The sequence below is a fragment of the Ceratotherium simum genome, chromosome 17 (assembly GCF_057802395.1).
Source record: "Ceratotherium simum simum isolate JZ-2026a chromosome 17, ASM5780239v1, whole genome shotgun sequence".
Taxonomy (NCBI): domain Eukaryota; kingdom Metazoa; phylum Chordata; class Mammalia; order Perissodactyla; family Rhinocerotidae; genus Ceratotherium; species Ceratotherium simum.
In genome coordinates, this window is record NC_141916.1 from 29282406 (window position 1) to 29307554 (window position 25149).

General features: G+C 36.8%; 1 protein-coding gene and 1 pseudogene across 1 annotated transcript; one reads left to right on the plus strand and one right to left on the minus strand.

The window, feature by feature from the left end:
* Window positions 1-1170: 1170 nt before the first annotated feature.
* On the minus strand, window positions 1171-9655 carry ALG10 (ALG10 alpha-1,2-glucosyltransferase). The gene is made up of 3 exons (XM_004441154.2): window positions 9358-9655; window positions 7936-8133; window positions 1171-6027 (listed from the first exon to the last, which is right to left on the minus strand). The coding sequence occupies exons 1-3, from the start codon at window positions 9538-9540 to the stop codon at window positions 4972-4974; spliced, it is 1437 nt and encodes a 478-aa protein (XP_004441211.1). The 5' UTR covers window positions 9541-9655; the 3' UTR covers window positions 1171-4971.
* Window positions 9656-20515: 10860 nt separating this feature from the next.
* Window positions 20516-25149, plus strand: part of LOC101408084 (glyceraldehyde-3-phosphate dehydrogenase pseudogene) — a 64392-nt pseudogene continuing 59758 nt past the window's right edge.

Sequence of the window (25149 nt, forward strand, 5' to 3'; positions counted from 1 at the left end):
ATAGATAGTGCTTATGCTATTTATCTTTAAGGGAAAGAACCTTTTCAAATAGAAGCACATTCTCTTTACTAAGGTAAAAGGGATTAAGAAAATAGAAAACAAATACTATACTAGCAGTACTCTCAAACACTATAGCTAAAAATACCTCCTACTAAGTTGTGTATCTCAAATTTGTTTCTAAAACAAGGTAACAGAGCTAAAGTACAGTTTTTGTTCAGAAATTTAGAATATATCGAAGACAGCATGCAAGGTGCCAGAAATACTTCACTATGACTTATCAATTAACACAAAAAATATGAGGTGTAACAAACCTAAGAATTTCAAACCCTAGGGTTATAAGGCACCTTAAAAAGCCATTTTACTCTATCTACTTGCTATCTGAATCGCTTCTGAAGCATCGCTAATAGAAATCTTGCCTCCAGTGAGCAGGCAAGCTTACTTTTTTTCCTTGCAGACACTAAACAATTTGAAAATGTGTTTTTCATAAATTGAAATCTGTTGGCCCTGGATTTATACTTCAGGGACTATAGAATAACCCAATTCTTCTTCCAAATAATTATTCTTCAATTATGAGAGCTTATCAACTTACAGAATCTCTGCTTCTCCAAGTGAAACATCCTATTCTTTTAGCCATTTCTCTTGCTACACAATTATAAACACTCATCATCTATTCCTGCTCCTTTAAACAGCTTCTAGCATTTCTAAAAATGACTATACCCAATACAAAAAATAATATGCCATGAATGGTCTGGCTACTGTAGAGTAAAGACAGATTTTCACCTCTCTCCATATTCTACTTCTCTTAATGAAAGACTTGCACTGTGAGGCCAGTAGCAGTCAAAAACTCACAGGGAGTCAGACCACTCTATGTCCTTAAGTGACTGGTGACTTCGGGCAAGTTACCTGAGCTTCTTGACCTCTAGTTTCTCCAGCAGTCAAACAGAAATAACAAGTGCCTCATGGGAATATGAACAGGATCAAATGAGACAATATCTGTAAATCAGCCAATATAATGCCTAGAACACCATAGGTGCTCAATAAATGATAGCAATCATTATTGTTACTATTACTTCTCTGCCCTCTCTACCTCATTTTGTATGTGCCACACACACACATACCTGGTTTACCTGAACTGCATTGACTTAAGTTTCAGTCAGTGTGAAAAATCGATACGATGTTTAATATTTTTATTGTCAGAAAAATACCATGTCTTTTGGTCGGACGGCAATACACTGAGCTCAAATTAAATTAACACTGAATTCATCAAATGCTCATTTTTTAAAAAGCACAATATAAAGATATTATTGGATTACTTCACTGTGACAAAATTTCTTACCCTAGAAGTAATTTCCCAATGTTAAAGAATTTAGAGTTGGATTCATAGATGTGTTAAAAAATATATCCTCAATCTATCAATTTTTAATATAATTTTCTCAGCTACACAAGTTTTAGTATATGGGAAATATTTGTCTTGTTGTCAACATTTAAATACATAAAAAAGTATCCTAAACAAAAGATAATTAACAGTTATCCCTAAAGTAGTAAAATGCAGCCTAACTAAAATAACACAAAATATTTGTAATTGGTTGAAATCTCTTTTCCCTTAAAAATCTAATAACCATCACGAGTTCTACTGCTATTAGAATTTAATGGTTAAAGGTTATTTTTCTTATTTTAAATAAACTGCAATAATTTTGAAATCACATCCCATTATAAAACCACATATAACATATTTACAAGTAAATATATGTGTAAGTATTAAACACTATAGTAAATGAAAATTTTAAAAACTAGGTCAGAAAATTTAGGCAGAAAAAGGGTTAGAAGGGATCTCATTCTGAAGCATGTGATTTATTTCCTAAAATTAGCTTATGATTATTTACTACATTTTTTCTAGTATATGCACTTAATTCTACATTAAAAACTTCATTTAGTATACACTTACTCAATATTTATTATACGATATATTTATGAACTTGATGGATAAACGGCAGGGCCTGAATTCCTTTTGAAATAAGCTAGACACGTGCCAGGCACTGACTAGAGTCAGGACAAATACTATTCTCATTTGAAATGAAGACCAAAGATTAAACCACTTGCTTTTATTGATTCCAGAGCCATAATCACATGTAGAAATCCTAACTCTCATGTTAAATGCTTTTTCTACAAGCTCACAGTTCCTAAGTCATATCAAATTTTCACTAGAAAAAACTTTTTCATATTGTTTGTATGATACTTCTTTCTTGTTTTACTTTTTAATGAAATTCTAATTGCTTCAAAGATAATAAATGCTCTCTAACCTAATGAACATGAATTTACTTTTTTATACGAATATTTTACTTACAAGTCAGTCTAAAATAATCGTCTACTATTTAGAGGGTATAAATAAAAATTGAGGATCTCTTTTCTTCTCCTCTCTTGTCTTCAGACAATTATAAAGAAAAAAACAAGTCAGGTCCAGTGGCAGTTACGTTCAAACTAGATAATACTCTATATTTACAGTAGAAAAAGTTCAAAAAGACTTATTACTGGGCCTAAAAACTTTACGGGCTAAATCTTTTAATAATGTTCTTTAAAATAATCCTACTTACAGACTTTAATACCAATAATTGCAAGGCTCCACAGGTTCTCTAAGTGATCAATACATTTTTTCTTAATCCAGAAATTCAACTATGTCTAATTTTTAAAAATTCATGTCAAAAATATCTATTTGATAACTCTTGAAAAATATTAAAAACACAAATATAAATTAGGATGTTTCTAAAAGCAACGCTCTATAGCACCTTTTAATTCACAGCATTCTTTTCTAAAATGTTAAGTGCTGTACGTTACGTACTCTATGGATAACACAGAAGATGAACCTGTGAATGCAGATTTTCTCCAAAACACCTCTTAAAACAGCAGGGACTCAACACTTAAAGATGATTTGGAACAGTGATTCCCCCAATCTATAGGGTGGAATTGTGTTGTCATGTTGCCAGACTAGATTAGAGAAAAAAGTTTTTTTTGTCTCAGAACTATTCCTAAACACAAAAGTCTTGCATTGATAGTATCAGACAAGGAAGTTGTTTTTCCTAAATTACAAATTTTTTTCAATTTTGACTTACTGGAACTCAGATTTCCATTACAAAATAATAATTTCCTTGCATGTGCTTTCTTATCTAATTGAAAAAAAAAGTTCGGGTAAAAATGTTGTCCTACAATTACTGTTATAACTAAAGAGTCAATATATTTTCTAAGTACTGAATAGAGTACAACAAAAGACTGCTCTCTCTTACTCAAAACTACACTTGTAATTTTCACCTGTACACAATTTTCTATTTGCAAATGCAGAATACTTTTCAAATCCACTCATTATTTAAAAGCCAGAGAACCCACAATCCAACACTGAAGACAAAGTAATTTTGTTCAGTTATTTTAAAAAGTTTACAAACATAAAATTAGATTAAAAGACGAATTCTATTCACAGTTCTAAGTTTACATGTCAAAGTTAACATGGCCAAATAATATTTTTCTGTAATGGAATGATAACCCAATGAATGTACTCAAAATAGTAGACACAGAATCCACAAACCAACACAAAAATAATCCTACCCAAGCAGTTGTTTCCTAACCTACAAAACAAGACTAGATCAAATGATTTCTAAATTTCCTTTCAATTCTAACTTTTTTTGGATAATGAAATCAAATACCAGTTACCTTTAGTTTTATAATTATGTGAGCTTGGAAGTCACTTGTTTTTATCCTCTCAGTGAAGATTAATTTTATTTAAAATATATCAGCAAAGAAATTATTTCCTACAAGTTTTATGAAGTTTATCCTAAAATCTCCTTTGGTAACTTTCAGTGGGTTGAAAAGTGTCCCACAAAAAGATATATTTACCTGAAACCTGTAAATGTGAACTGATTTGGAAAAAGGGTCTTTGTAGATATAGTTAAGGATCTCAACATGAGTCCATCCTGGATTAGGATTTAGGGTGGGCCCTAAATCCAATGACATTGTCCTTATAAGAGAAAGAAGACAAGACAGAGGGGAAGGCCATGTGAAGACAGAGGCAGAGATTGGAATGACTCATCTATAAACCAAGGAACACTAAGGATTGCAGACAACCACCAAAAGGTAGGAGAGAGGCATGCAACAGATTCTCCCTCAGAGCCTCCAGAAGTAATGAACCCTGCCGACACCTTAATTTTAGATTTCTGGCCTCCAGAACTGTGAGAGAATATTTTTTTACCACCAAGTTTGTGGTATTTGTTATGGCAGCAATAGAAACTAATATAGTAATGTATTTTAGAAACAAAATTCCTTTTATAAGGTATTATCATCAACACAATTAATCTTTGGCCATCATATATTTCATATTAGGAATTAGTGAAAGAGCATCATTTCTAGATTTTTAACAAAAATCAACAACTTGATTCCTAGATAAATGCAGATAAGCCTCTAATTTATAGCATTTACTATGTGAGTCTATTTTGCCTTATGATTAAAATTATATTTACTGAAATGTTAAGCAAATTTTCAATCGAGAATATTATCTGATCATTTGTAAATATTTTTCAAATAATGTGTCTACTATTGCTTTCTGAAGAGAATAAAAAAGTTCCACTAAAATAAAGCATGCCCAATTTTTTAAACTTGTATCTATAAAAAGTTTCCAAGTTTTTGAGTGGCCAGCAGTATCAAGAGAGATATGAGATAGCTGTAAACAATTTTATTTTCCCATTATTATTTAGGCTTATGGAGCAACTCTTAAACTTTTCTCAGTTCTTTACCACCTAACTTCCTTGGATTTGTTATATATGTTTAAAGCACTTATATCTGATGTGTAAAACACAAAAAAATATGATGTGATCTGGGGATCACCATTGCACCTAAAAGAAAGTCTGTTAATTTTTACCTGTTCCGTTCTTCATTGTGGAAACAGTCTAAATAATAAGTCTATATTTAGAGTTCAAGATATCCCTGATATTACCACATAAACCTTTGAATGTCCTGACTATTTGGCCACTGAAAAGTCTTGTTCAGAAAAATATAAAAAGTCAGGAAATTAACAATTACATAGCAACCCAGCTCACAAAGAAGTCTGGATGTGGGTGGCAGAGGTATGTTAAGCCTATAAATAACATAAGGTAAAATGAAGTAACGGAATTCCAGCAATTTCTGAGGTACTGTAACAGTAAACAAGCATATGAAAAACATTAAATTCCAGAAAATTGACTTTGATTTCAATGAGTCAGCTATACTCCAACCAGCAAATATATAGACTGGAACTAACAAATATCTCACAATTTCATATCTTTGAAAAACTCTTTTCCACACATAAAATGTGTAATGTCTATTATCTGCTAGTAGGTATTTATGAACATAAGTGAATTTCCAAACTAAAAATACAGAAACTAAGGTAATCACAAAGAACTGAATTCTACGTTTCCAAACTAAGCGAAGAAAAGCCTTAAGTTTGCTAGGAGACAGTAAGTGAGGAAAAGAAAAAAAGACAGTAAAAGAGAAAAAGTAGAATAGCTGAGGAAAATGTAGACAGGCTTCATGACTACTCCGATCGCCAATAACAATTCCACCATTAACTACTACAAAAACACAAAACATAAACACTAGGAGGATGTAGGGCCAAGTCAAAAGAAAAAGCATACTCAAGTTCTTAAAGGACATAGAATAAGCCAAAAGAAACTGAAGAATTTTCCTGAATTCTGAAAATGGTCCTTTAATAGGAGGAAGCCTCTCTTCCTTCTTCTTTTGTAGCTCAGTTTTCCAAGCTTCAGTTAACTTCTGTGCAACGATGTTCCCTGCGCAAAAGACAGCCCAGATGATATTCGTTTGGCGAAACATGAAGCCACAAAATCCAAGCAAGGCTGAAGTCTTATGATTTCCATAAAGACACATCAAATAGGCAAAAAGAGTAAAAAACATGGATCCTGCTTCTGTATAATAAAGGAAGTTAAAAAAATAGAGTGTGGGAAATACTGCTAATGTTAACGTTGACAAGATTCTCTGGATACTTGAGGCAGCCTAGGAGGAAGAAAAAACACAGTTAAAGTTATTTTCATGATAAAACAAATATGCTATTTCTGAGCTAATTAAGAGATTTATTAAAAAATAAAAAACTACCTGAATTTTATTTAAATAAAATTATTCAATATTAATCTTATTTCTGGCTTTACAAAACATAATACAGTCATGCGCTGCCTAATGATGTTTCGGTCATTGATGGATAGCATATACCATGGTGATCCCATAAGACTGGTACCATAGAGCCTAGGTGTGTAGGAGGCTATACCATCTAGGTTTGTGTAAGTATACTCTATGATGTTCGCACAATGATGAAATCGCTTAACAATGCATTTCTCAGAATGCATCCCCGTCGTTAAGTGATGCATGACTATATACATTTATGAAGATATTTTCTGGTGCTTTTTTAGTTACACCTATCAGTTTGGAAGCCATTAAGACAATACATGAAAAAAAAAGACAATACATGTGTGCCAAAGCCTCTATGGCCTAAAATACTTTGAATCATTCAACAAATAGTTAAAAGTTATTGTGTGCAGGACACTGAACTAAATTCTATGGGGAAGATGGAAATGAATGGGACACAGGACAGGTGGTTCCATTTCTCTGTGCTTAAGTCCTAGTGCCTTCAATAAGCATTCATTTAGCCATCATCACCAACTTCTTTTAAAGATTTCTCTTTAGAACTCTACACTGGGGAGAATGTAAATACGTATCTAGCATTTATACTACCATATCCAATGATCTTACTATTACATGAAGAAATTACAGGCATTTTCCTGAAAATATTGGCCCCATCTAAAGTTAAATATCTTCTTTTGGCCTTCTGACTTCCAGAATCGGAAAGTTTTCTTATTTCCTTGAATTGCATACTCCACTTAATCTAAATCACCAAACCAGCCCATGTCATCCCCTTGATTAAATTAAGAGCTGTCTATCACCTACTAGATAAAGCTCAAAATGCTTTCCATGACATTAAGAATGTTCAGGACTTCACCCCTACCTACTTCTCCAGTCTCACATCCCCGTACTTTATAATCTTGTGATTCCAAATAGCAATTCCCTCTATCTTGTTATTCAATGACTTTCTACCTTTGCTTATGCTTTTTCTCCTGCCAGGATTCATTCCCTACCCAAAAGCACTATCTGTTCATCAAGATTCAGCTCAGGTACCATCTTCTCAAAGAAGCCTTACCCAATGCCTCCCTCCCAGTCAGGCTAAAACAAATGCTCCTCTACGCCTCCTCTGTTTCTTCATAGCATCTCGGACCTATCTCCCTCTCACAATTTACACTATTGAAATAATTTAAAAATAATTATTATAACTAATATTTATTGAGTCTTTACTATTATATCAGGCACGATTCTAAGCACCTTCCATTCATTAAGCTCCTTTACTCTTCATAATAGTCCTGTGACACAGATTCTATATTATTGCCATTTAACAGATGAAGACATGGAGTCTCTAAAGGGTAACCTGCCCAAAGTAACACTAGTAAACGGATAGTCTTCAAACCCAGGCAATCCACTTCCAAGGCCTGCGTTCTTAAATCACATCAAAATTTCTCACGTAAAGTCTGTTTTCCCTAAGGAAGATAAATGTTCCAGAAAAAGAACGCCTTATTTACCTCTGTAGTCTCAGTGCCTAGCACACGGAATAAACTCAAGAAATATTTACTGAACTCATTTGATTCACAAATATTTACTTTAGACTTTACAAATAAATAAGTTATTCAAGTATTTAGAAATTTCTTCTAAAATGGGCGTGGGGGAATTGCTTTATCTTTACAAAATATACAAAAATACTAAGCGTTAAAGACATTTTTCACCAAATCTCATAAAACCAAGTCATCAGAATTGTAGACCTAACTGCACATAAGCTTATAATAAATTATTCTGAAAACGTACCTTCTGTCTGGGTTGTACCTTGCGGAAAAGCAAATATAGTAAATAGAAGTTGCCCACACTGAAGAGAAGATTAACAAATCTGAGCATCCCAATGGAGCAGACAACATGTTCCGACCATCCAAAGATCCAGCTGGCAGGTTTGACGACTCCAACCGACAGCAGGTATAAGCCAGGTAATGTAGTAATCATGGGATCCCACTTAAAAATCAAAGGCCGACAAGGAAGCAAAAGAGGTAATACCGACAGGACTGACACAAAGATGTCAAGCTCAAAAACATCTTTACCAATAATCAGGCATTTTGAGAAGTTATCCCAGAACACAATTACATAAGTCCTAGGCAGAGCAGATGCCTCCTCTAGAGGAAAGTTTTGCTTATATTTTACCCCTGCACCAGCTTTGTGATTGTTAAGGTATCAGCAACCAGCAGACGACAACAACTTAAAATCAGTTTCTATTTTCCAAGCCCCACTCGTTGGTGAGCCTGTATTTTGGTGATTAAATTGCAAATGCTCCAGTTTTAAAAAGCATGGAAACATCGGCTGGACCTCTGATGGGTCTGGAGAGAAAGAAGTGTTTAAAGAGATTAAACCACAGGCTGCGTAATGACAGCTATCATGTAGCGAGCCAGAAATTGTGCTAAACCCTCTGTATTTAATCCTGCAACACGCCCTACCGTAGACACCATTATTACTGTCATTTTCAGATGAGTAACCTGTAAGTCAGAAAATTTCCAAGGTCACATAACTAGTAAATAACAGCGCCAAGGCTTAAAATTAGGTCTTTCTCTAACTACAGACTTTGTATTTCTACCCACTACTCTATATTGCTTCACGAGAAGAGGAAGAATAATATATCTATTTTAGTATCTATGTACTTATGTAGTCAATTACATATTCAAACATACAAGCCACTTCACTGGCTACCAGTTTACTCAGTTAATAGAAGGCTCCTAAAAACACCAGAGATGGAATTAATGTAACTTGTCACTTCTGGAGGCTGAAGATCCCTCTCTCCCCATCTGTCCCACCCACAAAATACACAGTTCGGTGCCTGACAGGTGAGCTAAAGTGAAGTATTCTGACATTTCCTCGGAGCGGCCCAATGCCTCTAATCCCAGGATTGGGGAAGAAAAACTCAGACAGCTCTCATCAGTTGCCAAGAAGAGGGGCAGGAACTCAGTTCCCCATTAGTTAATCTCCCAGAGCATCAGTTAATCTCTTGCTAGGAGACAGAGCTGCTGTTAACTCATTCATTTAACAAATATTTCACAGATCTGAGACACAGGAACAAAAGATGAGCCAGTCCCTTTCACGTTTCGAGGCTGAGAGAGTGGCGCAGAGGAAGCGAAGGAGAAGGGTGGGAGAACAGCGCTGGGGCGGGGTCTGGCCGGCCCTAGGGTGGGGACAGGGTGGGGACCCCACCTGGGAAAGGGAGAAACGGCCCTCACAGTAGCGCTGCGCCTGCGGCAGGTGGAAGATCTCGTCCATGTAGGGCTCTCGCAGCGCCCGGCTGAAGGCGGAGAAGAGGAGGCAGGACACTAAAAAGGTGCAGCTCAGGGCAGCCGAGAAGTAGTAACCCTCCAGCTGCGCCATTCCTGCCCCCATCGCCACTGCCCAAGAACCCAGTCCCGGGAAATCTGGGCCGAGTTCTCGAGCCCGAAAAGTCGAGCTCGAAACTCGGGCTCGAAATGGGCGCGCAAGGCGGGACTGGCCGGACGGGACTGAGCATAGCCGGAAGGCAAGGGATGCTGGGAGAGCGCGGACCCTGAGCTTCCGGAAGGATCGGGTCACTGTTTCCGAAGTGACGAGTTTAGGTAACGGACCGGGCTGTTGCCCTGTCAATCACGTGGCGCGGGGAGCACTGAGTGGTTAGAGCCGCCGACGGGGGCGGGTCTCGGGGGGTCTGCGGGCGCCGGAGAGGCGCGGCTTGATGCTTTGAAATGAAAGCAGCTGATTAGCCTGCAAGTCGCAGTCGGCTTTTACTCTGCCTGTTCCCATGCCTTACCAGGAGGTGGCGTCATTTCTCCACGTTTGCAATCCCCAAGCTCGAAAAATTTGCACACCCTTTCTGACCCCGCCACCTCCCACCCTGTTATTTCTGGTTTTTTGCTCAAGGGATCTGAATTACCAAAACCTTCAATTCAAGGCATTTGATTCCATCAACTTTGAAGGGATGAAGGGGGGCGTTGGTGGCGAAAGCTAAGATTGAGACTTGCAGATTAAAACTTGAAGGTCCGGAGAGACCTTTCACTGCTGAATGAATTTCACTAATTAGAAGATTTTTTAGGTTAAAAGAGAACTCCTTCAAAATATTGATACTCAAAGAGGATTTAGTTAAATCGACATTCATAGTGCATTGTGATAGCCAGATCACAGTACTCTATGGGAGTTGGGGAAAGCAATTATTTTAGAATTTGGCGGTAAGGAAGGCTTCTCTGTGCCTGTGAATTTGATTGTTCTTGTTAATATCTCCATTGCAGCATTCTATTTTTCCTACTAAATCATAAACATGAGCATCTTAATGGGTGGCACTATGTATGTGTATCAAAAATGCCTTTCACATATTATAAGCCCTTAAATTGGTAGACTTTTACAGGCTGTGTAGACTTTGCACATTTCCTGTATTGAGGGTTAGGGGCAGGGGGAGAGAGAAAGTATTTGAAGAAGGCCGAAGATAAATTATGTCTTGAAATTTTGCCTTGAGCCTAGTTGGCCATGTTTTGTAGAAAAATGATCTCTACGTAACCTCAGTCAGGTTGTCTTTGGCAGAAATACATCAGAAAGGAGTCAGGATTTGTTTAGAGTTGCAAACCTCAGGGTTCTCAGTTCAGCTCTTTCTCTGGGTCAAAGCTAATTCAGACTCTCTCAATTTAGGCAAGTTTGTCAAATTAAACTGATGCCTCCCTATTCAGTCTCTGCTATTTCCTCATTAATAAGAGGGGCACGAGGTAAATAAGAGATGGGATGGGAACGTATTTAAACCACTAGAATAAAATCATGCCCTGCAGGATCCTACTTTGATGTGATGCTTAGCTTTGTTTTCCCTGTTATCTCCCAATTTATTATTGAGTCCATGCTATACTTTTCTATTTGAGGTCATGTCCAGATAAGTCAGTCTTCAAGTGGTTGATATGATCTCTTGGACCCCATGACTTGCTCAATTGTGATATACATAACTGTAGGGGAGGAAAAATATCTTTTTCCTCTACCCTTCTAAGTTCTCAACTAGGACCTCTATAACTAAAGATAGATTAACAAGAAAAAGTATACACATTTATTTAATATAAGTCTTACATGACACAGGAGCCTTCATAAAGAAGTGAAGACCTGAAGAAATGGTTCAGCCTGAGTGTTTTTATGCTAGGTTTGATGAAGAGTGGAAAGTAGTGGAAGGATATGATAGGACAAAGGGTATGAGGTGAGTGTAGTAAACTGGAGGAAACTTAGCAAGGCCTGTTCACTCAGATTCCTCTTTGTCCCTTCGACCTCAGAAATAAGGATGCTTCTTTCCTCTGGGGGAAAAGGCACCTCTCACATGAAGGTTTTATGACCTGCTTAGTTGGAAGATCAGAAAATCCTTCCTGCACATGCCATTGCTCAAATTCATTCAGCTTGAAATATTCAATATGCCAAAGTGCCGTATTTTGGGCTAGCATGTCCTGAACACACCCCTACCCCCACCCCATCAATAGCCTGCAGCCTACTGACCTTCCCTAGAAATAGTCGGCATTTTTTGAAGGTGGTAGAACCAGGCCAGACGTTTATGCTACACCCTTCTCTCCATAGTAATTGCCACAAAGAGCTTACATTAAACATCTGGCCCCTATATATATATCCCACACACCCCTTTAAGGTAATTGGAAACATGGGGTTTTAGAACTGCTAGGGATCTTCCTTAATAATCTACCTGATTTCATTTCTCAGAAGAAGCTGAAGTTAAAGTAAGTGATTTACCTGAAATCACATAGGAAATTAGTGACAGAGCTGTGGGTAGAAATTAGAGCATCAGTCCAAGAGTAATAAAATAAACCCATAGCCTTATGGTTTAAAATAATCTTCAATTTATACTGAACTGAATGTTCATTAGTCCCAATAACTTTATGTTTACATTCTACCCCTTCATGTTTCCATCCACCAAATTGAAAATATAGGTTTCACTTTTTTTTAAATGTCCACATTGCAGACTAATTATATCAAAATCTGCTGGGGAGCTTTGTAAAAAACTAGATTCCAGGGTTCCATTTCAAACCACTGAATAGTAATCTTCATATTTGGAAACCATCAGTGTGAAACATACTACCTAAGAATGCTAAGAAACTCTATCAGCCCAATAGAGGTCTTCACAGAATACTCCACTAGTTTGTTGGGGAATTACTTTTACTATCCACGAATTCATAAAGTTGTTGTCATTTGTCCATTTTGGGATTACCACATCTCCAATAACCTATAAGTGCTTTTCCAAGGTCTGCCATAAAATCAAGACCTCGCAATAAAATAAAATAAACCTCTAGGGATTTTAATGAAGTAAGTTATATTTTATTAGGCCTATCTTTTAAAACTGGGTCATCATTAATATTCACCTTATATTCTCTGTTAAGAATTTCAACCCCAATTTTCCATAGACATTTATTTTGTGAAAAAGAGTCATCACTAGGATGGGCAATTCCGTCATCACTGAACAGCAATTAACATCTTTATTTTGTGCTGTCTACTTGAACTATGATATAAGGAATTATGGCAAAATATGGGCAATTTCTGTTGGAGTTCTAAGGATAGGTAGTGTGCACAAGAAATAAATATTTGTTGGTTTAAGCCACTAAGATTTTGCATTTATGAATGCCATAAAACTTAGCCCATCCAGATTAATTCTGACATTCCTAATTTGATGAACTCACATAACACTGTCTATATTTAACTCTTGTGAAACACTCATTCCCAAACAGTGAGTTTCCCTAAAGGTTGTAATTCTAATAACTGAGAAATTTGCATAAGTACCCTCTCACTTTGAAGTGATAGTCCGAGTACCATCCTTCCTCTTCTTGAGCCCTTTTTCACTTGCCTCTGAACCAAAACAAAGTTTGAGAACCCTGCAGTCCTCTACAGTGCCCTCGCTTTTCTGGCCACCCATGCTGCTTCTTCTCCTCTCCAGGATCTTTCCTGCCTCTCTCTAGAGCTGCCACAGATACAAGGCAGATGCTAGTCATAGTGATGGTTTACTCAGCTCTAGGTGACAGTTCTAGCTATAGCAGGATACTGCACTTTAGGCCAAAATCATAGACAATAACCTTCAAAATGCAACTCTAGCCTCAAGGTCAATCTCGATACATCAATGAAAAAGAAAAAAACCAAAGTTTAAAATTAACCAATGAATTAATTAATCAATTAATTAAAAAGAAAACACACAAAATTTGGTACAAAAGAATTAGCCAGTATTTTAGCCCTTTACTGAAAATATCTTGGAGATATGATACAGGGTGACCAATCTTCCTGGTTTTCTGGAGACTTTCCAGTTTTAGCCTTAAAAGTTCTGAGAAATCCATTAGTCCCAGGCAGACAGGGATGGTTGCTCAGCTGGGAAGTCTCTGGACCAGCAGCATTAGCATCACCTGGGAACCTGTTAGAAACACAAATTATTAAGCAATGTCTTAGCCTTACTGAAACAGAAACTCTGGCAGTGGCGGCAAGCAATCTGTGTTTTAAGATTCGTTTAATAATCAATTTATGATTCTTTCCAGGAGAACCTGATCCACGCTCAAGTTTGAGAACACTGTGGTCCTCTACATTGCCCTTGCTTTACTGGCCACCCATGCTGCTTTTTCCCCTTTCTAAGATCTTTTCTTTGTATTTTTTCATTTTTTTTTTCTTATGGAAAGGAATTTAGCTTCTGCAATTTTTCCTCTCCAGGCTGTACCCTACTGAGAAACACAAAGTTCATCACCAAGCCACGTAGAGGCTCCTTCCGCCTCAGCAGGTGGAGAGGAGTTCAGACACATCTAATTTTTCTTTTAAAAACTTTGTGTGCAAAGAGGAACTGTGCTTTTTGAAAAAATGAGTAACTGGATCAATAGTCCTACAGCTATTGCCACCAGTTAAATGAGAAACATTCCAGGGGAAAAAACTTCACAAAGGCCATTGCCTTTAAACTACATAAAATTTAAGAGAATCGTAAATTGATTATTCTATGAATTGGGCTGTTATATTGATGAAATTGCAGTACCATTAAATCAACCAACGTGAATAGTTAGAAAGGAAGACATTGATTTAATTTTAATTTACAATCTTACCTTGTTAATAAACAGCAATATGATCTCACTAATTTTAAAATTTCGGACTTTGGACTGAGACTTATGATACAGTTGTTATTAGTGGAAAGAGATGCTTAGCTAAATTAATGTGAAATATTGAAGAGAGTTTCAGTTTGCTTGTTTCCCTTTGGGTTTTAGAGGCAGAGGCAGAGGAAGACCTGGGGGCCCCCTCAGGCTGATCATTTGGTGCTCTGCGTCAGTTGAAAGTTTGGCATACATTCAAAATATTATTCTTTAATTATTTGTATAATATTAATTTAGTGAGAATAGAGATAACCTGAATTTTCATTAATATAATTTAAATACAGAAACCCTCATTTAGATTGCATTTCCACCAGATGGAGGGGAGGCATTGTAGGGGTAGTTCCTGTTCTGTGGTCCCTGCTGCCTTTTCAAATGTCCTTTTGGCTTGTTTTGTTTTGTTTTGTATTGCTTTTATGAACGGGACAACAAACTCTATTAAACAATTTACAATTATTTGATATAATAAAATGGAATACTAATTGTTTATTACAGTCTCAAAATTTTAGTTTCTGTAACTGCCAAGGTTTGATGACTGATAATGCATCTGTGCAAAAATTTCTGAGATGCATCTGTATCATGAAGGAAGTTGTTTTTCAAAAGTTATTTCCACTAGAAGGTGCTGACGACTTCAACAGAATCTGGACCATTTTGTTACCTTTTCCTGTACTGATTCCAGTAATGTTTTAGCTCTGTTTATTGATCAACACTCAAATATTGGCCTAACAAGACTGCCACTCAGGATGGCCTGTTTGTAGTTTTTAAAGTCCATTACTAGTTTTAAAGTCCATTACTATTATTTTTTGTATTGAAGATGTCTTACAACAGTCATGTCATCATGCAAGACCCATTGGGGCAGGTGAGAGACTGGAGAGAGCCTGACAGGGATGCAGGTGTGCAGAGGGGGATTGGCTGCCCTGGGAGAACAAACAAAACTCATTGCACACTGTCCTGGACCTTTCGATCAAGTGAAGTGAAAGCCTTAGTCCTCTGGGGATGATGAGATGTTTCCACCCCAGGCCCCAGACAAAGGCCCATTGATTCTGGGGGAGGGAGGAAAGTAATAAACCTTCTGCCCCAATGGAGGGGCAAGAAGGCCTTTGGGCCTGGTATCCTGCACCAATTCAAAGCAGAGGTCTGCTGCATCTAGGAGAGAGGCAGAAAATTCTCCCTCTGTCTAGAGCTGCCCCAGATGCAAGACAGAGTGTGACTACCATAGCAGGGAGGAACAGGAACAATGTGAAAACCTGCCCTTCAGGCCCAGACATGCAAGGCCTGCCTCACACAGGTGGACCAGGAGCACCGAACCTACCTTCTCACCTCCCACTGTGAGCCTAGCATTGAGTGACCAGCAGTCTACTGCTGTGATGGGGCAACAGCATGGAGAGAGAAGCCTCTGAGGTACAGGCTTACAAGGACTGCTGAGCATTGAGGGTGGAGCAGGAACACTGAGAGAAAACATTTGGCACCCATGGCCCAACACTTAGCGCCAGGTAAAAGCAGGCCTCTATTGAAGTTGGAGGTTCACGGTACACCGTCGTGTATGTGCATGTGTGTGTCTTGGTTATATAACCTAAGCACGCATTTCTGTAGAGTGTATGATGGGATTGTAATTGCTGGCTCATAAGTCTGTGTATTTTCTAGTTTAAATATTGAGAAGAGGTTTCCAAAGTGGTTGTACCAATTGACACTTCTTTAAACAGTGTATGAGAGCTTTCCTTGTTTCATCTCCTTGTCAATACTTGATATTGCCAGTTGTTTATTTTATCCATTCTGGTGCATATGTCATGGCATCTCGTTATAGTTTTAATTTGCGTTTCCCTAATGATTAATGAAGGTGAGCATGTTTTCATATGTTTATTGGTCATTTGAATAGTCTCGTTTATGAAGTCAATTGTCCATTTTTCTATTAAGTTGTCTGCCTCACTTCTGGATTTATAGACGTTATTATTATATTCCTGATATGAACCCTTTTTTGTATGGATGTTTTAAAAATGTCTTCTCCAACTCTCAGTGGCTTTTTTTACTTTTAAAAAAAATTGTGAAAACTACTAAATTTATGTATTCAGATTTATCAGTCTTTTCCTTTGTGGTAAGTTCCATCTATGAAGTTTCCACACACCCTGAGGTCAGGAAGATACTCTTCTATAGGGTTTTATAGAATTTCTATTGTTTGCCTTTCAAATTCAGATCAACAATCCACCTCTAATGAATTCTAGTGCATAATCCAAGGAATGGATCTAGTTAATTGTTTTCCATAAAAATAAACAATTGTCCTAGCAACGTTTTTTGAAGACCATTTTATTTCCACCGCTCTGCAGTGCCACTTATGTCAAATCAAGAAATCAAGGGTCCATATTTGCATGGGTCTGTTCCTAAACACTTATTCTATTCCATTGCTGTATTTGTCTGTCATCGTTATAATATCACACTGTTTTATTGTATCTTTAAGATAAATCTTGATAACTGGTAGAGCATGTCTTTCTACTAGGTTCTTCCTCTTTGAGGGTATATTGGATATTCTTGGATATTGCATATCCATTTACATTTTAATAATTCTCACAGAAAAAAGCCAGTTGATATTTTAATCAGTATTGTATTGAATCTTTACAATTATTTGGGGAGAGAATTGATATTTTACCGTATAAAGTATTACAGTTACCCTTTTAGTTTCTGACATTGGTTGTCATTCCTCTTTTCTTTTCAGTGTATGAGTCAGGGTCTTGTATTTAAACAACTTTGTAAATTTAAACAAAAATTCTGATAGATTTCTACTTAGAGAATGTGGGAAGAATGTTATATATAATTGGGGGATGCAAATAAACTATAGCTTCAGATTTCATAGTATGAAGTCAATTGAGAGAGTCTAATATTAAAAAATCAAGAAATAGTAGTATAAGCATATTATTTCAATTTATAAATGTAAATGTCGGAAGGAACAGTTTAGAGAGTTGAAGATGGTTAAATCTGGAGAACAGGAATCAAAGATTGGTAAGGATAGTGCCCATTTTTAAGAAAAAATTATAAGCTTTTGAGTTTATTTTGAAAAACACTTTGTACATGTATGAACTGAAAAAAGTGGTCTATTGACTGGCGCTTGTCCAGAACCCCATATGACTGGTTTATGACCAGATAAGTACGGAAATTAAGATAAGCTTTTAGAAATTTTTATAGCAGTATGATAGAGTAATTTTATGTCTGTAGAATTTAGTACTAAAAAAATGGGCTTATATTTTATGTGTCTTTGTTTTTTCTTTCATTTCACTTTTCTAGTAATTCGTTTTTATTTGTATTTTATAGAATTATCAATCCATAATGGGTTGGAATTTTTTAAAAAAAGAACTGATTCTTTGCCATATGTAGTTTGAAAAACACTCTATTATCTTGTATTCAACGAAAATTTAACTCAAAAAATAAAATTAAAGAAAAAAACCTTTGTACTATGTCCAGAAGATGCACAAGGTGACTTGTTCTTAACCTGGAAACTTAAGAAATTTAATGTAATAAATATCTAAGCACGTGTTTCCATTTGGCCAATGTCATTTAATATCATGTTCAACACTCATTCTAAAATTTGCCCTTTTATTTTTGAGAATTCAGTGCTCTGTGAGTGAAAGATTATTTACCAAGCTGGTTTAAATTAATTTGGCTTTTTGGTGAGTTGCAGAATTTTTTCGTCTCAGGAATATGGGTACTCTGCAATTGTAGAAAGAGGCTGGTGAGAGTTCTAGTTCTCCACTTCTGCAAACTCATTATTGGATGGTTCGTTGCAGTCAAAACAAAACCTTACCAGATTCCTCGGCAAATAGATACCTATCAGCTCAAATGAGGCAGCAGCAGCCATAAAACCTATTTGTAGGTTGAAAGAATTCCTTCTCTCTGCTGTTTGGTAGGTATCGTGGCGGGCACTTTCCTGCACGTCTCATTCCCAAGCAGCTGTGGTGATTTTCTTACAGTATAACTGACAAATCTTGTAATCAGCAATTTAGGCAGGATTTATTTTTTTTCAAAGTGAAGAGAAACTGAATCTTTACTTCTGGACCTCTAATATGGTGGGGCCCTGTTATCACTTAAACAGCAATGTTACTGACAATCAAAACACTGTTTTATAAAACTGTGTTAATTACTATACTTTAAAATGTCTATGGAGATGTAGGATCTCTTTTTGAAAATAAATTAGTTTTGTTGAGATATAATTTATGCACACAATACAATTCACTTCTTTTGGGTGTACAGTTCTATGCATAATCCTCCAGGAGCAGAAATGTAAGTTTCCTGCTGCTCTTTTCATGTGCTGATTAGCCAGACAAATAGTTGAATCAAAGGTAATTAATATGATAAATGTTTGATCAAAATATTTTGATTCAAGTTAACCTATTCATAAACATATTATTTCTCAATTTCATATAAAATACAACAGCTTTACTAAAATATTACATGCTTTCCTTAAAGTAGACTGTTCAATTATCACAAATGCATTTGTACCAGTTGCTTGCACAGCAATTCAGTGCCACTGACCTAGGCAAGCTCTGGAACTATGAGAATTTCTGTGGAAGGATATTAGTTTTCCAACCTGGTTGTTCCTGAATTCACTGTTGTCCTTTTTTACATGTCTTCCATAAGTATAAGGCTGAGGTTGACAGACAGTTTCTGTAAAGATCCAGATAGTAACTATTTTCAGCGTTAGGGGCCATATGGTCTCTGTTGCAGCTTCTCAACTCTGCTGTTCGTGTGAAAGCAGCCATGGACAATACATAAACAAAAAAGCATGGCTGTATTCCAATAAAAATGTATTTACAAAAACAAGTGGCAAGATTTGCCTCACGGATTATAGTTTGCCAACCCCTGGTATAAGCAACATCAATAAATCAAATACTTTCCAACTTACTATTGGCTTGTATTAAGATGTCAAAAAAAAATTTATAACAGAGATATTGACAATAAATGGATTACCAGGGCAGATTCAAAAGCCTATGTACTCCGTGAATACCAACAGTATTATTTCAACTGAAATTAGCTACTATTTATAACCTGGGATAACATAAACACGTATATTCTTCCCTCCACCCCAGCCAGACCTCTCTAACTGTGCTGCCTTAGGACAGTGAATCTACTGGGAGATAGTTTAAGGGCACCAATAATTCATCAGTTCATTAAATCTTCAACTACACTTGTGCATTAGAGAAGAAGCTTCTCTAGGTCATTGAATCTCTGGATATTTTCCGTTGAGAAAGAGAGGGTTGTTACCTCTAAGAAATAAGGATTTTGGACACCTTCTGGCTCAGTTAACCGTAGGAATACTTCTCCTATTGGGGACTCCTTCGTTAAAGGGCATGTTTTAACCAGGGTCAGGAAAATGTTAAACCCTTCTCAGCTGGTGCTGTCTGGCTCATACGTTTCAAGAGGTGATACAGCATGAAAACCAAACTCACAGGTGAGGCAAGTTCCGCAGATCAGGAGGATGTGTAAGAAAATTTTTTAAATACCTGCTAAGTGTTATGCACAAGAAGGTTATAAGGAAGAGCAGGTTTTCAATGATGATGAGCCTGGCTTATTTTACAAGGACTTTGGCAAGCAAACTTATATAACTCCAACGGCATGTTGGTTGACAAAAGTGCTGTGACCAAAGGCTTGCAGCTCCCCTTGTAGCAATAGTTCAGTATTTGCTAATTTAGTGTTCGTGGTGACTTTGTGGAACATAACCACTGTGAATAATGGAAATGAACTGTATATCACATTTAAGCAGAAGCATTCAAAGCCACTCCCAATTAGCTCCTGCTCTTTTACCTCTGCCGTGAGAATGTCAGGTCCTAAATAGGGACTGTTTCTTAAGCCTGGGTTCTGGAATGGGATACACATAGACTAGAGTCACAGCAGCCAACCCAGAGCTGTCTACGTGTCATTTGAATGAGAAATAAATGTTGTCTGAGGTTGTTACTGCTGGAAAGCTACCTACTATAGTGCATTTATCATGTTGCTAAAATTATTTATCAGTGAAAAATTATTATCATGTAAACACTTGACAGCAGGTCACATGTTCTATGTCTTACATAGTGTCAAACACACAGTAGCTCTCAATAATTATTTAATCAATGAATAAATAAAAGAAAGCTGGGAGATATCATAGGCTATAATATCACTTATGTTTGCTTGGGAAGGAGAAAAGTAGTTAAAGTCATTGGGGCTCTCTGCTCCTCCCTGTTCAATAGGCAGCTGCATCTTCTTGTACAGTGCAAGCCACATCCCTGAGACACATGGTAAAGGTTAGAGTAAATGGATTTGGATGTTTGGGGCACCTGGTAACCAGGGCTGTTTTTAACTCTGGCAAAGTGGATATTGTTGCCATCTGTGGCTCCTTCATTGACCTCAACTACATGGTTTGCATGTTCTAGTATGTTTCCACTCATGGCAAGTTCAATGGCACAGTCAAGGTTGAGAACTGGAAGCTTGTCATCAATGGAAAGCCCATATCCATCTTCCAGGAGAGAGAACCTGCCAACATGAAGTGGGGTGGTGTTGGTGCTGAATGTATTGTTGAGTCCACTGGTTTCTTCACTAGCTTGGAGAAAGCTGGGGCTCACTTGAAGGGGAGGCAAAAGGGTCTTCATCTCTGCCTCTTCTGCTGATGCCCCCATGTTTGTGATGGGCATGAACCATGAGAAGCGTGATAATTCCCTCAAGATTGCCAGCAATGCCTTCTCTACTACCAACTGCTTGTCCTCCTTGGCCAAGGTCATCCATGACAACTTTGACGTGATGGAGGGGTTCATGACCATCACTGCCACCCAGAAGACCATGAATGGTCCCTCTTGGAAGCTGGGTGTGATGGCCATGGGGCTGCCCAGAATATCATCCCTGCTTCTACTGGCACTGCCAAGGCTGTGGGCAAGGTCATCCCTGAGCTAAATGGGAAGCTCACTGGTATGGCCTCCTGTTTCCCCACCTCCAATGTATCAATCATGGATCTGGTCTGCAGTTTGGAGAAAGGTGGAAAGGTGCCAAATATGATAACATCAAGAAGGTGGTGAAGCAGGCATTGGAGGACCATCTGAAGGGCATCCTAGGCTATATTGAGGACCAAATTGTCTCCTTTGACTTTAACAGTGACACCCAGTCTTCCATCTTCGATGCTGGGGCTGACACTGCCCTCGATGACCACTTTGTCAAGCTTATTTCCTGGAATGACAATGAATTTGGCTATAGCAACAGGGTGGTAGACCTTATGGTCCACGTGGCCTCCAAGGGGTAAGAGCCCCCTGGACCATCAGCCCCAGTGAGAGCAAGGGAGAAAGAGAGAGGCCCTCAGCTGTTGAGGAGTCTTTGCCTTAACTCGATCCCCCACCACACTGAGAATTTCCCATCCACGACACAGTTTCCATCCCAGACTCTCTGAAGAAGTGGAGGGACTTAAGGGGCCCTACTTTATCACATACCATCAATAAAGTACACCGTACCCAGGCAAAAAAATAAATAAATAAAATCATCAGGGACTACTTGAGGAGATGGGAATAGACTGGGTCCTAGGAAACATCATGAAGTCATTTGCCCAACTCTGTGCAATGACATTTGCCCAAGAATCTATTACTAATTCAATCTAGAAAACGGATAGTTTGGTGAAGCTTGAGTAGTGAGTCTTGTGCTTGACAGTCTCCCAGTAAATATTTAATAAGTATCTGTTTATTGCAATGCCATTTTAAATAACATTTCATGAAAAATGTATCCTCTTATTAAAATAAAGAAATAAACTCGAACCCAGAGATACCCCATAAAAGATTATAATATTTCTTTGATTAGCAAATGAGTGATTAAAAAATTCCATGTTACTAAATCAAGACTGCAGCAACACAAATTTACTTCATTCATTTATTTTGAAGAATAAATTTTAGTTTTAATTATTTATGATAGTTTAAAGTATGCTCACAAATTTATTGCTGTGTTTGGAAAGTATAATTAAATCTCTGCTTTGGGAGATACTAATATTATTAATGTGTAAGGATAAATCTGAAAGCACACTGAAAATGGGAGCACGAATAGCTTAGTCCAAATAACTGCCTTTCTCTTTTAGCAACTTTAAACACTGTGTGTATATGCTGAATCTTCTATATCCAGTACTACAGGAAGGTAATATGTCAATTATTTCACACATGAAATTTTGGAAGAACAGTAAAATGTAGCATGACATCTTTTATTTATGTCTCAGACGGTCTTTCCTAGATGCCATAGTGGTCCCAAGCATAAAATGACTTGTTAGTCTAAACTGGACCAATTACTATTATTTTAAGGAGAACTTATAACTGCATTTTGTCCTTTTTTAAATGTTCTTCTAGGTTTTTGATTGACCTGCTAATAAAGAAAATTCTAAAACATCACCATATTTGCTTACTAAATCAATGAATAGTATAAAACACAGAGTCCAAACTTGAACCGTTTACTTTATTGCTGTAGAAAGTCCACTTGTCGCATTTGGTTAAGGAAGAAAAACAGCTGCATATGAATCTATGAGAGTGTTTGCTATGTAGTCATCCCATAAAATAGGTGATTGATAATATTAACTATAGAAAGTAAAAACATTTGCCTGACACATTTTTAAGAAAACTGATGCTCCTGAAAAAATACTCATAAACCAGATTCATTTATTCCTAGTGTTGGAGAAAGCTTCCCAAGGATGCTCAGGCTTAAAAAACAGAACAATGTAATTTATATAGATGTCAAAAGCATTCCATTTAGAGATAACAGTACGTGAGAAAGTAAGGATGTATGAAAATGTGAAAGGTTTGAAAAAGTTCATTCAAATTCTATTTTCAGAAGAAAACTATAGAGTAGAGACATATAAATATAAGCATACGTCTATGTTTATCATAGGCGATTTAAATCCCCAAGGCAGCCAGTCATCTGCTTTAATATATCACTTTGTTCAAGGACATCAACATTACTCAAGGTTCCAAGATGAGTGAGAGGCATACCAGCTCTTTAAGAGTCATTGGTTCTCAAAAGTATTTATATATTCTGTGTTTTATTGGCCCACAGTCATGCCCACTTTACTGATCTTTCAAGGTAATTCACATCAAACTGTGTCTGGCCAAAATTGATATGGTTAAGAGAAATATAGCTATTTCTTGTATACTTTTTAGAAGTACTTGCATCTTAAATAAGAAAAGTTGAATCTTTTAAAAGATGAGGACTGATATTACTTCTAAGTCAACATTTTATTCTGTTTTTGAAAGTAAATCTGTGTTAATGGAAAGCATCCTTTTCTGGCATAAATTAAATTATTGTACTCTATATTTCCTGCTGGAGAGGGTAGGTTCCTGGCAATATGATGTTACATTTGCATTTCGATAGCACACAGTTTTAGGCTGTTGCCTTCAAATTTGGAGAAATACAAATATATTATATTAGAGGATTCTCAAGAGAAATATAAGTATTCCATTATATTTCACCAGACACATTCATGAGACTTCCAATAAAATCTGTAATTTTTGTAAATCAAACAACCAAGCAAGAAAATACCTTATTTTCCATAAAGAAGGATACATGCATCTGTTTCATCATTGATAAGCTTATTTCATTTTTCTGGCAAGGACATCAATAGTCTATCAGAGTTGTTTCTATTATGGGAGGATTTTTAAATGCCAACATGTGAAGCTCATCCAATAAGATAAAGAGGTGAAATATTTAGACTGTTGTCCATATAGTCTTAGGGACAAAAGTTTTTTCTTTTCTTTTAATGAATTTACAACACAAACAACATTGGGATAATTTTTCAAATTACATAATTATTTCACTGTATGAAAACAAAACAACTATAACAATAAAAGAGAGTTAGGGTTCCTTTATGTAGCAAATACCCTAGTTTAATTTTTAAAAATTTAATTTTTAAAATTTCAATTTGTACATAACTTAGCAGAAACATATTGATTCCGTGAGGATAGTAGTTATGTAAAGACATCAGTGTTAATAACAAACGTGTTTGGAACTCTTGGTACTGTCCTAGATTCCATGAAGTTTGTTCTTGTTCAGTGCCCATTCAGTAAGGGTAATAAATTAAAATAATCTTAACTTAATAATTGATGGTCATTATTCATAGCATACCAATGACTAAAATTTTATTTGCTTTCAAATTTACATAGTGATTTCTTGTATAGTTCCTTTTAACAATAACGTGAGGTACAATGTCACGAATAAGAGTGGAGTGTGAAGTTAACTCAATTACACAAGATGGCAGATTTTCTAACTTCAAGTTTAGCATTGTTTATAATAAACATAGTGTGGAATAATGAGCTGTGTGAAAAGTATTTATTTTAAATCTGTTAATGTAATGCTTGATAAGCAAAAGATATACATATATCCAATCTCCTATCCCTAGTATGTTTACTCCATCACAAAACTTCTTTGTTTCAAAATGTAACTTAGAGGGGCCGGCCTGGTGGCATAGTGGTTAAGTTTGCGTGCTTCGCTTCTGGCGGCCTGGGGTTCTCAGGTTTGTGTCCCTGGCGCGCACCTATGCACCACTCATCAAGCCATGCTGTGGCGGTGTCCCACATAAAGTAGAGAAAGATGGGAATGGCTGTTAGCCCAGGGCCAATCTTCCTCAGCAAAAAAGAGGATTGGCAACAGGTGTTAGCTCAAGGCTAATCTTCCTCACACACACAAAAAATGTAACTTACATACACAGCTTTCTTTTTAAATTGGTGATTCAATCTTTCTACAAGTATTTATTAAGCGCTAAGACTAGGGGAAAAGTGGTTAACAAGATACGCATAATTCTTTTACTCATGGTCTACCATCTACCATAGTGTCTCCTACCATCTACCATAAGATCTTTCAACCCCTGAGGGTTCGTGGATGTCTTCTAAGGGTACAGAATCCTCTATAAAAATTTAAAATT